Below are 18,068 nucleotides of genomic sequence, written 5' to 3' on the forward strand. Positions count from 1 at the left end.
GGATAGTAGATTGACATAGGCTAGTGCTTTTGCTGTTCGTTAGGCCTACTCATCTTGTTTGCTGACGAAAAGTAAATGTGGACAGTTCTTCCAATATCCTCAATATGCACCTCGGAATTGGATAAGGACGCGCGCAGTTGCGTGCCCGATGTGTCTGTCTTCACTTGTAGCCTGTGAGAAAGACCCGATCACGTGATGGAAGAAGGGCACAACGGCCACTGGCCGCAATAGGCATGGATTTTTTTAGGGTGCATTACGGCCACAAAGGGGATGCCGCCGTGATATTCGAGGCATTATCAAGTGCTTTTCAAATTGTGAATGAGAGACTAATGAAGTGTGTACAGCCTGCGCTAAAAACAAAGCAGAGCTCATGACTTTCAAGCGACTTTTTTCAAATCATCATTAGAGTTGCATCATGCAGCCTTACAATGTATAAAAAATCTAAACATATAGCCCAACGTTTGTAGAACAACTAAATTAAGCATATAGGAGTACCTATTTCTTAGTTAACCGCTCAACACGGAGTAGCTGCACGTGCGCACTCTCTCAAATCGTTTGGTGAAAATATTTATATTTGATTCAGCTTTGTTCAATTGTATTCATCATACTATAAAATAATGCCACGGAATTCTAAGCAAATCCTGTCTGCTAAATGAACTAGTGTAGCCCACAGCCATTTGGACAACTCAGAGTATGCTATTCTGTTCTTCTGAAATAGACTACATCTTCTTCATATCATGCTACAATAAATAATGGATTTATTGTGAAGGTGTAGGCTATATTACATGGATTTATTTGACTTTTTTTTAAATGTAGTTGTTCCAAAGGTCTGTATCAGTGGCTTGTAGGCTATGTGTGGAAGCCAGGAGATGCTAAATGTGTGTATGTTAATTAACGGTAAATTACTGTGAGACTGACAGTTATTTACTTGACAATCACCGGCTGACGAAATTTTGTGACCGCCACAGCCCTAGTAACGTAACAAAATGTGGAAAAAGTCTAGGGGTCTGAATACTTTCCGAATGCACTGTATATTGCACCAGAATCTTACACCATCACACTCAATGACTACATAACTTGTATCTCTGCCTTTGTTGCTTATGAGTGCGAGATGTAGGCTAATACATTTGACCTGCACTATATTTAGCCACTTCAAGTGTTTACTCATTGAATTTGGTGCCAACTGTAACAGTTAGTCCCATTTAGAAAGTACACTCAACACATTATCACATTGTGAATGAGGCTATTTCTCAATTATGACATGTTTACATAAGACAGTTTAAGCACAGCCATGAACATATTTCTCGCTATCTGACTGTGATTATAGAGCAAAAAGTTCTCATTGTTGATCTTTTCCTTATTAAGTGACCGGAGGAAATGTGAAACTAAAAGTATCAGTGTCACATGTAACTCCACTCCCTAATCTCTAGGCTCTGCACATTTGTCAGCAGTCACTGAAGCCGAGCCAACACATTGCTTCATCATAGTAACATTTATGCACTTTTCTGAGAGACACCTAGGCTCTGTGGATAGGAAGGGAAAGGTTGCCTCTGTGCAAAGGTTACACTTAGTCATGTTATGCTATGCTTTACCTGACTGGCGCATTCATACGTTTAGGGCTTCTGTTTCTTTTGTTTGGTCCCTGCTCTGTTATTTCTGTTTATCAGACACAGAAATCCCTGCAGTGTTTTGGCATAAATGTTTTAGTAAATGATTATCCTCGGATGTACTATGAGAATAGTTTTCTATCATTTCTGCCAGGTATAATAACCACAACCCATAAAGCAGCAACCCTTTTAAAATAGCTACGTAGTAGTTATCTGCTTAATCAGTCTAGTTTATTTCTGTCTCTCTGGTGAACTGGTGTCCTTTCCTCTAGTCTATGGTGTCACCGGGTTACTATTAACAAGCCTGAGCATGGAACCAGCAAGGCACTGTTTGCAATGCTGTGACTTCCCCAGATTCCCATAGCGTGCTAAAGGCTTTTACCAAAGTTCCTCTTTACAATATGTGTGTGACTAAGATCAATAAACATTCCCCCCCTCGCTGTGTCTGCTCCTAAAGAGGAGGTTATGCAAGGCCTGGCTTACGTGCCTTAGTGCCCTTCTGTTCTCCGTCTCCCTCCCTCTCTCCTGCTCAGAACAGGAAACCCCCCACAGGAAGCCATGTTGTCCCAGTGGCAGTGTGCTTGGAAGGGGGCAGACCATATCAATTGTGGAAGCACTGTTTACCTTTGCATTTTTTATTTTAATCTCCAGATTCTTGGGCCAACAGCCAAGGGCGCTAATGCACAAATTGCATGAGACCAAAGTGCTGAGTGGAAGGGGTTGGGCTGACCCTTTCACACGCAATGCCATGCCCCTAACCAGCCCCTTAGTGGGGGGCCATAGAAAGAAAGGGATGTGGGGTTAGGGACTACTTATGCAAGATCATGGGCTATACAAATTATTTATAATTATCCGACATTAATGTTTCTGGGAGAGTTAGGATAGTCCTCTGCAAATCGAGTGGATTTTCTTGGATCTAAACAGACCTTGTTAAGAGGGTAATTGGGGGGGGAAATAGCTGTTATTTTTGCATATAAAAATGTTCCTATGCATACATGCTGTCAGCTTAGAGTCCTTTGTTTTTCCTGTGCCTCTGGTACATACCATTAATTGTACAGTAAAGCTGTTCTTTCCTGTTCTTGATTGGACAGTGTCACACACACATACACAGAGGGAGTTGTTGCGGCTGACTGAAATGTTTTCCTTCTGTCAGTCTTAACTTGCATGTGAACACATTTCCCTCCACACAGCAACATGTTGACAAGCCTCACATGCTGTCACAGCACACTGTCACTCACTCCAGTTCCTGTGTGTTTATCTCACCGTTGTCATAGTGATTTATTTTTCTGTAAGAGTATTGGCCAACATTTGCTTGTAACGTGTGTAACTTAAATATGGGTCATGTTTAATCATTCTTTGAAATGTAGTTCACCGTGTAGTTTGTCAATGATTTTTCACATGGCTCAAGTTCCTGTTTTGTTCAAATATCTCAGCCTTCATTGAACCTAAGATTCTTTCTGTTCTCCACATTTTCACATCACTTCTATCAGACACTAGTACTAACTTGGTGTTCATTATTCTCTGCTTGACTTGGAGCATTGCCCAGTGCATTCAGGTATCTGATTCACTGAGATTTACAATAGACCTGTAGGTAATAATACTCTGTGTGGTTTCATTGTAATATGTTTGCCTATGTTGAAAAGCTAATGCACACATATGAACAGATTTTTTTAAAAGCAGTCCCTCACTCACCTCCATTGTCGAAAATACATTGATATAGTAGCAAGTCTCAGATCAGTCGATGTGATCGGATGACAACGCCATTGTGACAACAACAGTAGTGTGTACGTGACTTGACTGAGAGTCTTGGTGTGAATCTTGCGTGAGAGCCCAAAGTACCTAGCTGTCAGTGTGACACTTGCGTGCGACTGTGCCTCTCTCTCTCTCTCTCTCTCTCTCTCTCTCTGTCTCTAGGTTAGCGTGAGACCTCAGCACAGTTAGGGTTGAACACCCGGTTTTTCCAGTTATTTTTTTGTTTCTCATCTTGGTTCTTTTTGATTTGTTAGTGCGCCATGCATGTATCTAAACGTTGTGTGTTGAGGATTGTGTGTTGAGGATAGAAAACTACTAGCCTATATTATTAATGTTCTATTGACGTTGCTTGTTATCTAACTATAGCTCCTGATACAGCCATATGATAAGATCAGTATTGAGGACATAGAGAGCAGACTGGAGTCCTGACAGAGATTAATGGACCCCAGTCTGAAAAATTACCCTCTTAACTGGGATTTGGGCTTGTGCACCATAATTGCTAGTCAGGCTACAGGCATATGTACTGTAAAAATAAATCAGAATAAATCGTCCTCCTAATGTCTTGATTTATGTTAATCAGGTCCTCCAGCATCATCTAGTAACCGAGCGCCAAACCAGGCCACGCCGAAGAAGAACGGAGTGAAGAACGGAGTAGTAGGAGGAGGGGGGCAGATGAGGATCAGGGACGACGAGTGTTTTGGTGCTGAGGTGGACGAGGGTCTGGACACAGACTTTGACTTTGAGGGGAACCTGGCACTGTTCGACAAGGCAGCCGTGTTCTCGCAGATTGACGACACAGATTGCAATGGGGCACGTTCCCGTGGAACGCACGGTGGCGAACGCGGTACACCCACACGTTACCGTCACGACGAGAACATCCTGGAGGTCAAACCAGTCGTCTACCGGCAGATCACGGTCCCACAACACGGGGGCAAGGAGTACTGCACTGGTAAGAGAGCGAGAACAGAACACCCTCCATTGGCTCCATTCACATCCACCATGGGCAAGAGAGCGAGAGAGAGCACCACCCTCCATTCACATATATCTCACACATCCACATCTAGAGACCTGCTGCCCTGAGGGATAGACAGATAGAGCACTCTCCATTCACATCTGTCATCACACATTCACTTCCAGAGGCCTGCCAGTGCCCTTAGGCCCTGAGTGTCTCTCACCACAGCCACTGCATCTATTGAGGCTAAAAGTAGACCCATGAGTTTGGCTAAGCGAGCCAGACTAGTGGAGAGACTGGACATTGTGTACAGCTCTAAAATAGGCCTTAAACAAACAGGCAAGAAGAAAATTGCCCCTGTAATCGGACGCAACCGTGAGGGATTACAACAGTGTGGGTATTCTCAGTGAAGCCCATCGGGCTGGAGATGAGATGGGGGAGAGATATAGGTTCCGGTCACAGCCCCAGCCCGTGTGCAGCGTGTGGTTAAGAGGTTACGCCAGGCTGAGGCTCTCCCTCTCAGTAATCACTGCTGGCTTCTCCCTAAGGAGTGACACACCCACCATTCACACACTCTCTCTCTCTCTCTCACACACACACACACACACACACACACACACACACACACACACACACACACACAGCCCTAATGAGCTACACTTCTCTGTCCATACACAGACTCTTGTTTGTCTTTCTCTCCTTTAAGATACTAGAATGTTTTTCATGTAGCTCAGAGATGGGAAAACCACTGTAGATTGGTGACCCATTCAACCAGAGAATGGGGATTTACCGTTAGATTTGTGAAAATTAAAAGAAATGATGAACGACACAAGTTCTACCATCAGGATGTTTTCTGTTGCATACGTGTCTTGCGGACTGGTGATAATGAGTGTAGTGTTTGCTTTGGAATGTAGTTGAATTCCCCCTCCATGTCAGTGTTGTTGACTTTAGACAGAAATAGTATAAGTTCTCAGAGTGACAGTGTGGGTCTGATGTAGGCCTACATCTTGTGCTTCTGTGATGCAACACTGAAGCTCTTTGCTGGGTGTGGGTTTGACTGTCTCCTATAGGCCAGAGAGGGCCACCTCCCACTTTCGCAACGTGCTGGGCTGGCTGGGATCCTACTCTGGTTACTCTTTTGATTGAGGCAGCAGGTAACTTTTGAGCTTTGAGCTCACTGCCCCACCACACCATGCAGTCCCAGTCCATATCTGGGAAGAGGAGCCGCTCTCCCACACCTCAACAACACTCTTTATAAGTGTGTTACATAATTGGTTTCATACAGGGTGGTCCTCTGTAGCTCAGCTGGTAGAGCACGGCGCTTGTAACGCCAAGGTAGTGGGTTCGATCCCCGGGACCACCCATACACAAAAAAAAAAAATGTATGCACGCATGACTGTAAGTCGCTTTGGATAAAAGCGTCTGCTAAATGGCATATTTTATATATTTTTTTTATATATATACAGGAGATAAGTGAATGGCACGCTATACTAGGCCCGTGGCCTGGATTCCAAGGTGTGACAAGAAGAGCATCACCTATCACTCTGCTGGGCGCTGCAGGACTCACTGTAGGGATAGGGGATCAGTACCGGTCAAATCTGGTTTCTGATGTTGGCATAAAGTGATATGGGTCTAAGTGGAACACAAGCTCACGCGCACAAACCGGCTCTCACACACGCATGCTCGCTCTCTCATTAGGGAATAGAGGATAGCAATGCCAATACCATCGCTATTAGTCATAGAATGCATTCTGTGCCCCCATGGAGATAGGAGTGTTATGCTTCTGTTGCCAGCTGACTAAATACTCCCAGACAAAGATACTACACTGATACACCTAGCTGGATAACTTAATCCACTACATGAAATGACTGACTACAAACATGTGAGCCTCAAATAGCCCGCTACACTACAGTACATACTGTACTGACATACAGGTATGTGCAATGTGCAGCAGTTTTTAGAAAGGGTTATGACATTGCCACTTTTTTCTAAGTAGCCTAACATGGCCACCAGCCAGTGTTACCATGGCGACAGCAGTGCGGTGACTGATGGGCCAGGCGGCCATTAAAAGCCTTGCCCCTGGTGCTGAGAACTGGGAGCTGAATGTGGACGCTTTTGTCTTCTTTTACCGAACGGGCTGGGCAGGTCTGCTACCTCTGCCTCTCTCTGTCTGAATGCTGTCATGCAAAGCCCCATCCTCTGTACCTTGTAATTATCAGACCGCTCTGAGCTTTACATAAACAGCACCTCTCATAGTCACACACAGGTTACCGCTCAAATGGCACCCTATTCCCTATATAGTGCACTACTTTTGCCAAGGGCCCATAGGGAATAGGGTGCCATTTGGGAGGCATCCACACTACAAGTAGAACAAACCCTTACCCTACTCGAGGCTGCTCTCACCTGAATCCATTCCTATCCACAGCACTGTAAACATTTTAAATCAACAATCTGAGACAACAGAAAAGGGGCTAGGATTAACAATTGTCTGTCTGCACGTAGACAAGTCTGTAAGGGCTATCTATGTGGTGCATTATAGGCCTAATTATTCCGTTTCGATGGAAAAGGCATAGGTCTACTCTCCTTTGCTAATTCCTATGCGTGTTAAACCACTCTTCAACTACACGTCACAGGAGGTTGGTGGCACCTTCATTGGGGAGGACGGGCACGTGGTAATGGCTGGAATGGAAAAAGTGGAAAGGTATCAACAACATCGAACACATGGTTTCCATGTGTTTGATGCCATTCCGTTCGCTCCGTTCCAGCCATTATTATGAGCCGTCCTCCCCTCAGCAGCCTCCACTGCTACACGTGTACTCAAATCTCTTCAGTGTAAACACACTAAAGCAACAGAACAAATCAAATCACGGCCCTGTAAACTACCTTTGATGGAGAGAGTGACAGGAGAGAGAGCTGAGGACGAGTATGATATTCACAACTATTGATTCACTTGGTCCGGTGGCATGAGAGCAAATGGAACTTTCTAATCAGTTGACCTGCATTAATCTTAGTTATGAGGGCTGAGGTGATGGAGTGTTAGAGACTTGCACCCCCTTGGTAATGCAGCAGCAACAGGCCTGTAGTCTGGAGGAGCCTTGTGAAGCTGTGGAACCTCACTCCCTGTTCTCTCCCTCTTTCTCTCTCCCCCCTCCCTCTCTCAGCGCCAGCCCTAATCACCCATGGCCCGCTTCCAGCCTGCGTGTGTGTATTGATTTCAGCTTCGACGTTCTCGTTGTCATGCTTGAAAGATTGCTTCCAGCTCAGTTTATTTTACTGCCCCTGCATGCTCCTGGCTACCCAGTTGAGCAGGTTGAGCATTGCGTGTAGTGGAGTGTGTGTGTATGTGCTGTGTGTGTGAGTGAGAGTACACAGGATCGGGTGGGGGGAGCTGTAGCAGGGGAATTCCTTACAAACGCACCTAGCTGGCGGGATGGTTGAAAAGCAACTAGATTATAGTGCAACTCCCACTTCTCCCTCTTATTGCCTCTCCTCAGCGGCAGGTTGCATGACAAGGAGCAGTTGACTTTGCTGTGTGCTTATCGCTTGCGTGATTGGCCGAGGAATGGCGCAGCAGAGTAGACTGGGTTCCTCCCACCCCACTGTAACATATTACCTGTCTTTGTACTGGAACAGTGGGAGGGAGGTGGAGATACGGACAGGGAAGAGATAAGGTTCATTTCACCCAGGCACGACATCTGTCTGTCTGCTGTTTGCAGGTGTGTGTTTGCTTGTGTGTCACACTGCGTGTGTTCTGCCTTGAGTGATATGCCTATGTGTTTCTGATAGCTGAATGTGTGCCTGCATGCGCAGAATACATGAGGAGGGAGGACACGCTGAGCACTCAGTTGCCAGGCCAACGCTTTGGAACAGGCCATTAAGGTCTTACCTGCTTCCCAGTGGCTTCACTAGCCCCTCCAGCTAGTCTTTGATTCCTCTGTAGACTAATGTGCCATGGGCTATAGGTAGGGATTAGCACAGGGCTCTTTAAAGGGCTCCATGAGCAGCTACCAGAATAATGACACAGTCCTGGCAGCACCTAGGAGCCATGTTCACTGGGCTGGTCTTTCCTAGATATCCTCTACTGTGTTGACACACAGACCTGAGCAGAGCTCTAGATGGATATACAGTTGAAGTCGGAAGTTTACATACACTTAGATTGGAGTCATTAAAACTCGTTTTTCAACCACTCCACAAATTTCTTGTTAACAAACTATCGTTTTGGCAAGTCGGTTAGTACATCTACTTTGTGCATGACACAAGTAATTTTTCCAACTATTGTTTACAGACAGATTATTTAACTTATAATTCACTGCTCATGGGTGGCAGGTAGCTTAGTGGTTAAGAGCGTTGTGCCAGTAACCGAAAGGTCGCTGGTTCTAATCCCCGAGCCGACTAGGTGAAAAATCTGTCTGTGCCCTTGAGCAAGGCACTTAACCCTAATTGCTCATGTAAGTCGCTCTGGATAAGAGCGTCTGCTAACTGACTAAAATTTAAATGTATCACAATTCCAGTGGGTCAGAAGTTTACATACACTGAGTTGACTGTGTCTTTAAACAGCTTGGAAAATTCCAGAAAATGTCATGGCTTTAGAAGCTTCTGATAGGCTAGTTGACATAATTTGAGTCAATTGGAGGTGTACCTGTGGATGTATTTCAAGGCCTACCTTCAAACTCAGTGCCTCTTTGCTTGACATCATGGGAAAATCAAAAGAAATCAGCCAAGACCTCAGAAAAACAATTGTAGACCTCCAAAAGTCTGGTTCATCCATGGGAGCAATTTCCAAACGCCTGAAGGTACCACGTTCATCTGTACAAACAATAGTACGCAAGTATAAACACCAAAGATCGTACTTTTTGGAGAAAATGTCCTCTGGGTCTGATTAAACAAAAATAGAACTGTTTGCCCATAATGACCATCGTTATGTTTGGAGGAAAAAGGGGAAGGCTTGCAAGCCGAACACCATCCCAACCGTGAAGCACGGGGGTGGCAGCATCATGCTGTGGGGGTGCTTTGCTGCAGGAGGGACTGGTGCACTTCACAAAATAAATGGCATCATGAGGAAGGAAAATAATGTGGATATATTGAAGCAACATATCCAGACATCAGTCAGGAAGTTAAAGCTTGGTCACAAATGGGTCTTCCAAATGGACATTGACCCCAACCATACTTCCAAAGTTGTGGCAAAATGGCTTAAGGACAACAAAGTCAAGGTATTGGAGTGGCCATCACAAAGCCCTGACCTCAATCCTATAGAAAAGTTGTGGGCAGAACTGAAAAAGCGTGTGCGAGCAAGGCCTACAAACCTGACTCAGTTACACCAGCTCTGTCAGGAGGAATGGGCCAAAATTCACCCAACTTATTGTGGGAAGCTTGTGGAAGGCTACCCGAAACGTTTAACCCAAGTTAAACAATTTAAAGGCAATGCTACCAAATACTAATTGACTGTATGTAAACTTCTGACCCACTGAGAATGTAATGAAAGAAATAAAAGCTGAAATAAATAATTCACTCTACTATTATTCTGACATTTCACATTCTTAAAATAATGTGGTGATCCTAACTGACCTAAGACAGGGAATTTTTACTAGGATTAAATGTCAGGAATTGTGAAAAACTGAGTTTAAATGTATTTGGCTAAGGTGTATGTAAACTTCCGACTTCAACTGTATATACAGTACCAGTCAAAAGCTTGGACATGATTCCATATGTGGTATTTCATAGTTTTGATGTCTTCACTGTGTGTCCAAGCTTTTGACTGGTTGTGTGTGTGTGTGTATGTATATATATATATATATATATATATATATATATATATATATATATATATATATATATATATATATATATATATATATATATATATATATATATATATATATATATACACACACACACACACACACACACACACACACACACACACACACACACAGTTGAAGTCAGTGCTCAGCACATGTGGGAACTCCTTCAAGACTCTTCAAAAAGCATTCCAGGTGAAGTTGGTTGATTGAATGCCAAGAGTGTACAAAGCTGTCATCAAGGCAAAGGGTGGCTATTTGAAGAATCTCAAATATAAAATATATCTTGATTTGTTTAACACTTTTTTTGGTTACAACAGGATTCCATATTTGTTATTTTATAGTTTTGATGTCTTCACTATTATTCTACAATGTAGAAAAAAGTAAAGAAAAACCTTTGAATGAGTAGGTGTTCTAAAACTTTTGACCGGTAGTGTGTGTATATATGTATAAAAAATGTGTATGGTCCTGGACCTGAGTATTCACTCAACAAGTCAAGCTGCAACACTCCCTCACACGCTAGCCATCATCATTCACACAGGTGTACCAACCAGTACACCTTAAGCTCCTGTTTTGAAGTTTCCCCTTTGTCATGGTACCCCTATGTTTAGGTGGAGCGCTCTGTGAGGTGTGGTGGTAGTGTGTGTGGGCCCGGGGGGGTGCTGCTGCCGGTGTCTTGCCCAGCCCAAAGCTCTGCTTTTGGGGATGCTGAGGGAGCTCAGCACAGATGAGCTGGAGCGTGATAACCCAGCCCCTCCAAAAGGCCATGGGGGAAAGCTAGGAGAGGCGGCTCACAGTTTTCATCCTCATGTTTTGTAAAGGGCTGCCAATCTCTTCTTTGTTGCGGTGGACAACATTGACAAATGAGAGAGGAAGAAGGGAATCTTCCCTCCGTGATGGGAAAGAGATCAGGTCAAGGGAAGAGGCTTTCCCAAGGGAACTGGCTTTCCCAAGGGAACTGGCTTTCCCAAGGGAACTGGCTCTTCGCGTGAGGGGATGTGCTGCTTATACATAAACTCTTACTCCCTGAAGAGTTCCTGAGTGTGTGTGTGTGAGAGTGCGTTTGTCCTCATTGTAAAAGTTAATGTTGTTGGTGTATTATGCCTTCTAGTTCCTTTTGAGAATGTCCAGTTGCACTGATGATGAGGATTCTATGCTGTTCTATTTTTAGTACCATTTCCATATTTTTCTGGAACTTTAAAAAAACTTCTGACATAAAAAAAATACAATCCATTAATGGCAATCTCTCTCATTTCATAGCTACATATATTATAGTCTGGCACAATAACAACTAATACATTTTTATTTTCCCCTCTTGTCTCTCTCTCCTCTGACTGTAGACTCGGGCTTGGTTGTCCCCAGTGTGTCCTACGAGCTTCACAAGTGTCTTCTGGCTGCAGCGGAGCGGCATGGCCTGTCTCTGGAGCGGAGGCTGGAGATGACTGGTGTGTGTGCCAGCCAGATGGCCCTCACTCTACTGGGTGGCCCCAACCGGTGAGTGTCTGGGTGGGTTCCCTCTACGGTGGTGACATCATATCACATGCAACAGGCTTCATCGATACCAGAGTCGTGTTCAATAGGCACGAAACTAAAGAAAATGGTTTGAAACGGAGAGGTACTACAATATCTGAACTTCCCCAATAAGAAATGCTCGTTTTTGTTTTCAGTTGCAAAGCGTTTTGCTACAGTGTGCCCTAATGAACACGACCCAGGGTTATACAAACATGCCTTTGTCCTCCTATTTTTTTCAATTTTTCATTGTTTCTTGTATTGTTGCTGTGGTGATATACTGTAGTAAGGTGTTTTAAACAGGCAATTAACCTTAGAGCGCTCCCTGTAAAGCACTGATCAATGATGTATATAAACTCTAAATTGCTGATGCTATGTATTAGCCAATGAGAGGTTTTGAACCCACCGGTCAGACATATTGTCAGTCCTCAGAAGAAGTAGTCCTAGGAATGAATGGAATTCTACATTTTTTGTAGGAAATGTTTCAAGGACAAAATCTGATGTATTTAAAGCTGCAATATGTATATTTTTGTATTTTATTTGTTCAAACGCTCTAATAATTCTCTAGTGGTTATCCAATGTGATGCAACAGTAACAATATTGTACCTCTAGCCTACCTGAGAACTCCTGTATTCATTGGTTTTCGTTTTCCCTGTCGGGTCAGATTTTGTGCTGCGCATAATGAGTTACGTGTTTCCGTCAGTGAGGAGGCGGTGCCACAGCTCAGGGATATTCTAACAGGTAGCCCGTATGATAGCTAGCTAGCTGAGCCCATGTCCACACTTGGCTTGCAGAGATAGCTAGCTTACAGACATGGCAGACGCGAGGGGTAAACGACCTGACCCAGCAGCAGCTACTCCTCCATCTAAGCCAAAGAAACAGAACTTTGGAGAGCAGACAGGCGAAAAGGGAAAGCTATAGAGCCCGGGCCAAGACTAGAGTAAACCTCGGATTTGTGTTCACACAGTGGAGAGAACTAAGAGAGTTGAAAGGATTCAAAACCGACACAGTTTGCATTTTTTCTCCTGAAAGGTAAGACTTTGCTAGGTAGATAATATATCTTGCTAGATATACATTTAAATTATGGTTTTGCTATTTAGTTGTAAAAATGTATGCGAGTGTTATATTTTGGATTGCTTGTTTTGATTGTTTTCAAGCCACACATCCAATAGTTCGTATTAGCTTGTGTAGCTTGTTAGCTGGCTTTGACATTGCTGCTTTATTTCATTTGAATATACAATTTAGCTTCACTAGTTAGTCCTAACTAGCTACCTAACTTATGTGTATAACGTTACTTGACCTTGTGTTATATTTCTGTGGTCTGAAAGTCAAGCTGTGATATTGGCTAGCTAGCTACTTCACACACTACTCTACTGGCACGGAATAGCCATGATCATAAAGCTAATTTCAGATACACAAGATGAGACCAGATGTGACGGTTTGTTTGATCTGAAGGGTCTAGTTTTCCAAGGATCAACATGTAGGCCCTGCGACAAGACGGATTCCAAGATTCAACATGTAAGTCTTGCGACAATACATATCCATTTAGCCAATCAAAGAACAGTGCGCTAACCATAGAGATTTGATTAATTCTATGGCGCTAACGTTCTGTGTTCAGCCAAGCAGCTAACTAGCTAGCTAAGCAGAGAGCTAGATAGCTATTTTGCTGCACATAGCTAGCCTAGCTTGCTGACAAGTCACAAAGTGTACCCTGTTTCTGGTGCATGTACAGTGGGGAAAAAAAGTATTTAGTCAGCCACCAATTGTGCAAGTTCTCCCACTTAAAAAGATGAGAGAGGCCTGTAATTTTCATCGTAGGTACACGTCAACTATGACAGACAAAATGAGAAAATAAATTCCAGAAAATCACATTGTAGGATTTTTAATGAATTTATTTGCAAATTATGGTGGAAAATAAGTATTTGGTCAATAACAAAAGTTTCCCAATACTTTGTTATATACCCTTTGTTGGCAATGACACAGGTCAAACGTTTTCTGTAAGTCTTCACAAGGTTTTCACACACTGTTGCTGGTATTTTGGCCCATTCCTCCATGCAGATCTCCTCTAGAGCAGTGATGTTTTGGGGCTGTCGCTGGGCAACACGGACTTTCAACTCCCTCCAAAGATTTTCTATGGGGTTGAGATCTGGAGACTGGCTAGGCCACTCCAGGACCTTGAAATGCTTCTTACGAAGCCACTCCTTCATTGCCCGGGCGGTGTGTTTGGGATCATTGTCATGCTGAAAGACCCAGCCACGTTTCATCTTCAATGCCCTTGCTGATGGAAGGAGGTTTTCACTCAAAATCTCATGATACATGGCCCCATTCATTCTTTCCTTTACACAGATCAGTCGTCCTGGTCCCTTTGCAGAAAAACAGCCCCAAAGCATGATGTTTCCACCCCCATGCTTCACAGTAGTTATGGTGTTCTTTGGATGCAACTCAGCATTCTTTGTCCTCCAAACACGACGAGTTGAGTTTTTACCAAAAAGTTATATTTTGGTTTCATCTGACCATATGACATTCTCCCAATCCTCTTCTGGATCATCCAAATGCACTCTTGCAAACTTCAGACGGGCCTGGACATGTACTGGTTTAAGCAGGGGGACACGTCTGGCACTGCAGGATTTGAGTCCCTGGCGGCGTAGTGTGTTACTGATGGTAGGCTTTGTTACTTTGGTCCCAGCTCTCTGCAGGTCATTCACTAGGTCCCCCCGTGTGGTTCTGGGATTTTTGCTCACCGTTCTTGTGATCATTTTGACCCCACGGGGTGAGATCTTGCGTGGAGCCCCAGATCGAGGGAGATTATCAGTGGTCTTGTATGTCTTCCATTTCCTAATAATTGCTCCCACAGTTGATTTCTTCAAACCAAGCTGCTTACCTATTGCAGATTCAGTCTTCCCAGCCTCGTGCAGGTCTACAATTTTGTTTCTGGTGTCCTTTGACAGCTCTTTGGTCTTGGCCATAGTGGAGTTTGGAGTGTGACTGTTTGAGGTTGTGGACAGGTGTCTTTTATACTGATAACAAGTTCAAACAGGTGCCATTAATACAGGTAACGAGTGGAGGACAGAGGAGCCTCTTAAAGAAGAAGTTACAGGTCTGTGAGAGCCAGAAATCTTGCTTGTTTGTAGGTGACCAAATACTTACTTATTTTCCACCATAATTTGCAAATAAATTCATAAAAAATCCTACAATGTGATTTTCTGGAATTTTTTTTCTCAATTTGTCTGTCATAGTTGACGTGTACCTATGATGAAAATTACAGGCCTCTCTCATCTTTTTAAGTGGGAGAACTTGCACAATTGTTGGCTGACTAAATACTTTTTTCCCCCACTGTATGTCATAACACTTGTTTGCTACAACACCTTGCCACAACAAGTGGCAGCTTTGTTTCAAAGTTTCATCACGTCATTGTAAAGCGTTACAGAGGAAACGGTGTCAACTGCACGTCTCTTCTTTTTGATCTGAATGCCCCATCTTTAGTCAGCTGTTGTACAACACAACATTCTAAAACTAGCTAGTTTTGCCTCATGTCGGCTGTTGTATCTGAACTGGGCTTCATGGCTTGACGTCAAAGCTCTCAAAAATATATTTGAACCTGAAATATTATTTTTCAGTCATGAAAGGAATAAATCGACAACACCTAGCAAGCCTGTTTCCAGCCCCACCATTGTTGAGTATTGGAGCAGAATCAGATCGGTAAGCACAGACTTTAGCAAAGTGTTTTTGACCATGTTGTATGTTCCATCATTGTGTTTCCCTTAGCTGGCCAAGAACAATAATGTTTTACCTAATAACAAAGTAGCATATTTTAATGCTAGGAATCTATCTAGCTAATCTGTTTAGGAAAATGAACTACCCAGGATTTACTTTGAGTATTGATGACATTCTATCCCAACATTATCCTACTGCACAGAGATGTTACTATGTTATTCCCCATTTGAGATGTCTGGATGAGATGGAAACAGACATAGGCCAAAAGATACAGATGGATTGGGTGTATAAGACTGTAACATTACATTATATTAAATTACTGGAAACATGAATTCCTCATTCTGTCTAATAGCCTCCTTCTCCAATGAATGTATTTACCCTGGAAATATATGACTGATGGTCATCAAAGCAATTCTGCCATAGTTGTAAAATTGTATTCCATATTGGGATTGATGGGCAATGTTTTATTTGTTGTCTATCTAGGTCAGGGATGGTCAACTCCAGTCCTCGGTGGCTTGATTGGTGACAAACTTTTGCCCCAGCTGACACACCTTACTCCAATAATCAACTAATCATGGTCCTTACCTCATTTCTACCAGCATGTCACCTGTGCAACTAGAGGTGGAAAACACTAGATCTCCTTTACTCCACACACAGAGACCCATACAAAGCTCTCTCTCACCCTCCATTTGGCAAATCTGACCGTAACTCTATCCTCCTGATTCCCGCTTACAAGCAAAAACTCAAACAGGAAGTACCAGTGACGCGCTCAATACAAAAGTGGTCCGATGAAGCGGATGCTAAGCTACAGGACTGTTTCGCTAGCACAGACTGGAATATGTTCCGGGACTCATCCGATGGCATTGAGGAGTTTTCAACATCAGTCACCGGCTTCATTAAGTGCATTGATGACGTCATCCCCACAGTGACCATATGTACTGTACATATCCCAACCAGAAGCCATGGATTACAGGCAACATCCGCACTGAGCTAAAGGCTAGAGCTGCCGCTTTCAAGGAGCGGTACACTAACCCGGAAGTTTATAAGAAATCCCACTACGCCCTCTGGCAAATCATCAAACAGGCAAATTGTCAATACAAGACTAAGATCGAATCCTACTACACCGGCTCTGATGCTCACGGATTACAAAGGGAAACCCAGCTGTGAGCTGCGCAGTGACATGAGCCTGCCAGACGAGCTGTGAGTGCTACAGGGCAAAAGTAATTTAGGCAGGTTACTTTGACGTTCTTGTGCACAGGGACTATAGTGGTCTGCTTGAAAGAAACTGGTATTACAGACTGGGTCAGGGATAGGTTGAAAATGTCAGTGAAGACACTTGCCAGCTGGTCAGTGCATGCTCTAATTACGCATCCTGGTATTCCATCTGGCCCCACGGCCTTGCGAATGTTAAGCAGTTTAATTCTTAAAAGTCTAAGCCGGTGGGGGCTCTAAGCTGACATATGCAATTGTTTTAAAATCATTTACCTATTGGATTTTGAATTTTAAGACCCCTTTTAGGTATAAATAAAAAATAATGGTCCCATTTTTATGGGTAGGCACAGAACTACCTTCATATTTCCATTAATTTTTTTACAAACCGGGACCGGTTACCTTGAGACGAGTCCCGTGACACTTGTGGGGGTCGTAGAGTAAAATGGAGACCACCATCGTTAGAATCTCCCCTTTCCATAGAGTGGTCATACTAGTTTGTAGGTCAAACCGTTCGGATGCTACAGACGTTTCCGTGAGAAGACCAATTTTTGGGATGTTTTATGGTTTGATAAACACAGCTCTAGTTCTGATACCTTTCACCGCAGATGCGGAAGTGCGACATAGGCGGATGCGGTGGATTGAGACGCATCCAATGCAAAAAAACATATCTCTCACTGGTGCGTCAATCGACTCAAGGGGATTTTAAAGGTCTTACTCGCATCAGCTACGGAGAGCGAGATCATACAGTAGTCAGGAACAGCTGGTGCTCTCATACATGGTTCAGTGTTGCTTGCCTTGAAGCGAGCATAGAAGGCATTTAGCTCTTCTGGTAGGCTCATGTCGCTGGGCAGTTTGCGGCTGGGTTTCCCTTTTGTAATCCATGATAGTTTGCAAGCCCTGCCACTTCCGTAGAGCGTCAGAGCTGGCGTAGTAGTTTTCAATCTTAGTCCTGTATTGACGTTTTGCCTGTTTGATGGCTCGCCGGAGGTCTTTGCGGAATTTCTTATAAGTGTCCGGATTAGTCCTAATCTTGAAAGCGGCAACTCTAGCCTTTTAGCTCAGTGCAAATGTTGCCTGTAATCCATGGCTTCTGGTTGGGGTACGTACGGTCACTGTTGGGAAGACATCGTCGATGCAATTATTAATGAAGCCAGTGACTGATGTTGTTTAACTGCTCAATGTTATCGGATGAATCCCGGAACATATTCCAGTCTGTGCTAGCGAAACAGTCCTGTAGCTTAACATTCGCTTCATCGGACCACTTCCGTTTTGAGCGCGTCACTGGTACTTCCTGTTTTTAGTTTTTGCTTTCAAGCAGGAAGCAGGGAGATAGAGTTATGGTCTGATTTGCCAAAGGGAGGGCATTGTATGTGTTTCTGTATGTGGAGTAAAGGTGATCTAGAGTTTTGTCGCCTCTAGTTGCACAGGTGACATGCTGGTAAAAATTTGGTAAAACTGATCAAAACCAGACTGTAATATTTTCAACAGATGTCAACACTACACTGATGGTAATGAAATTCTATA

General features: G+C 43.6%; 1 protein-coding gene across 1 annotated transcript; it reads left to right on the plus strand.

Moving 5' to 3' along the window:
- Positions 1-3,939: 3,939 nt before the first annotated feature.
- Positions 3,940-16,021, plus strand: LOC311114203 (enhancer of mRNA-decapping protein 3-like; the record flags this gene model as incomplete). The annotated part of the gene is made up of 4 exons (XM_084189474.1): positions 3,940-4,308; positions 11,450-11,603; positions 15,236-15,317; positions 15,816-16,021. Coding segments are annotated over 4 exons (641 nt in total), but the record flags the coding sequence as incomplete, so codon positions are not given.
- Positions 16,022-18,068: the final 2,047 nt, after the last annotated feature.

This window comes from Coregonus lavaretus (assembly GCF_964263955.1).
Source record: "Coregonus lavaretus genome assembly, contig: HAP1_SCAFFOLD_8947, whole genome shotgun sequence".
Classification (NCBI taxonomy): domain Eukaryota; kingdom Metazoa; phylum Chordata; class Actinopteri; order Salmoniformes; family Salmonidae; genus Coregonus; species Coregonus lavaretus.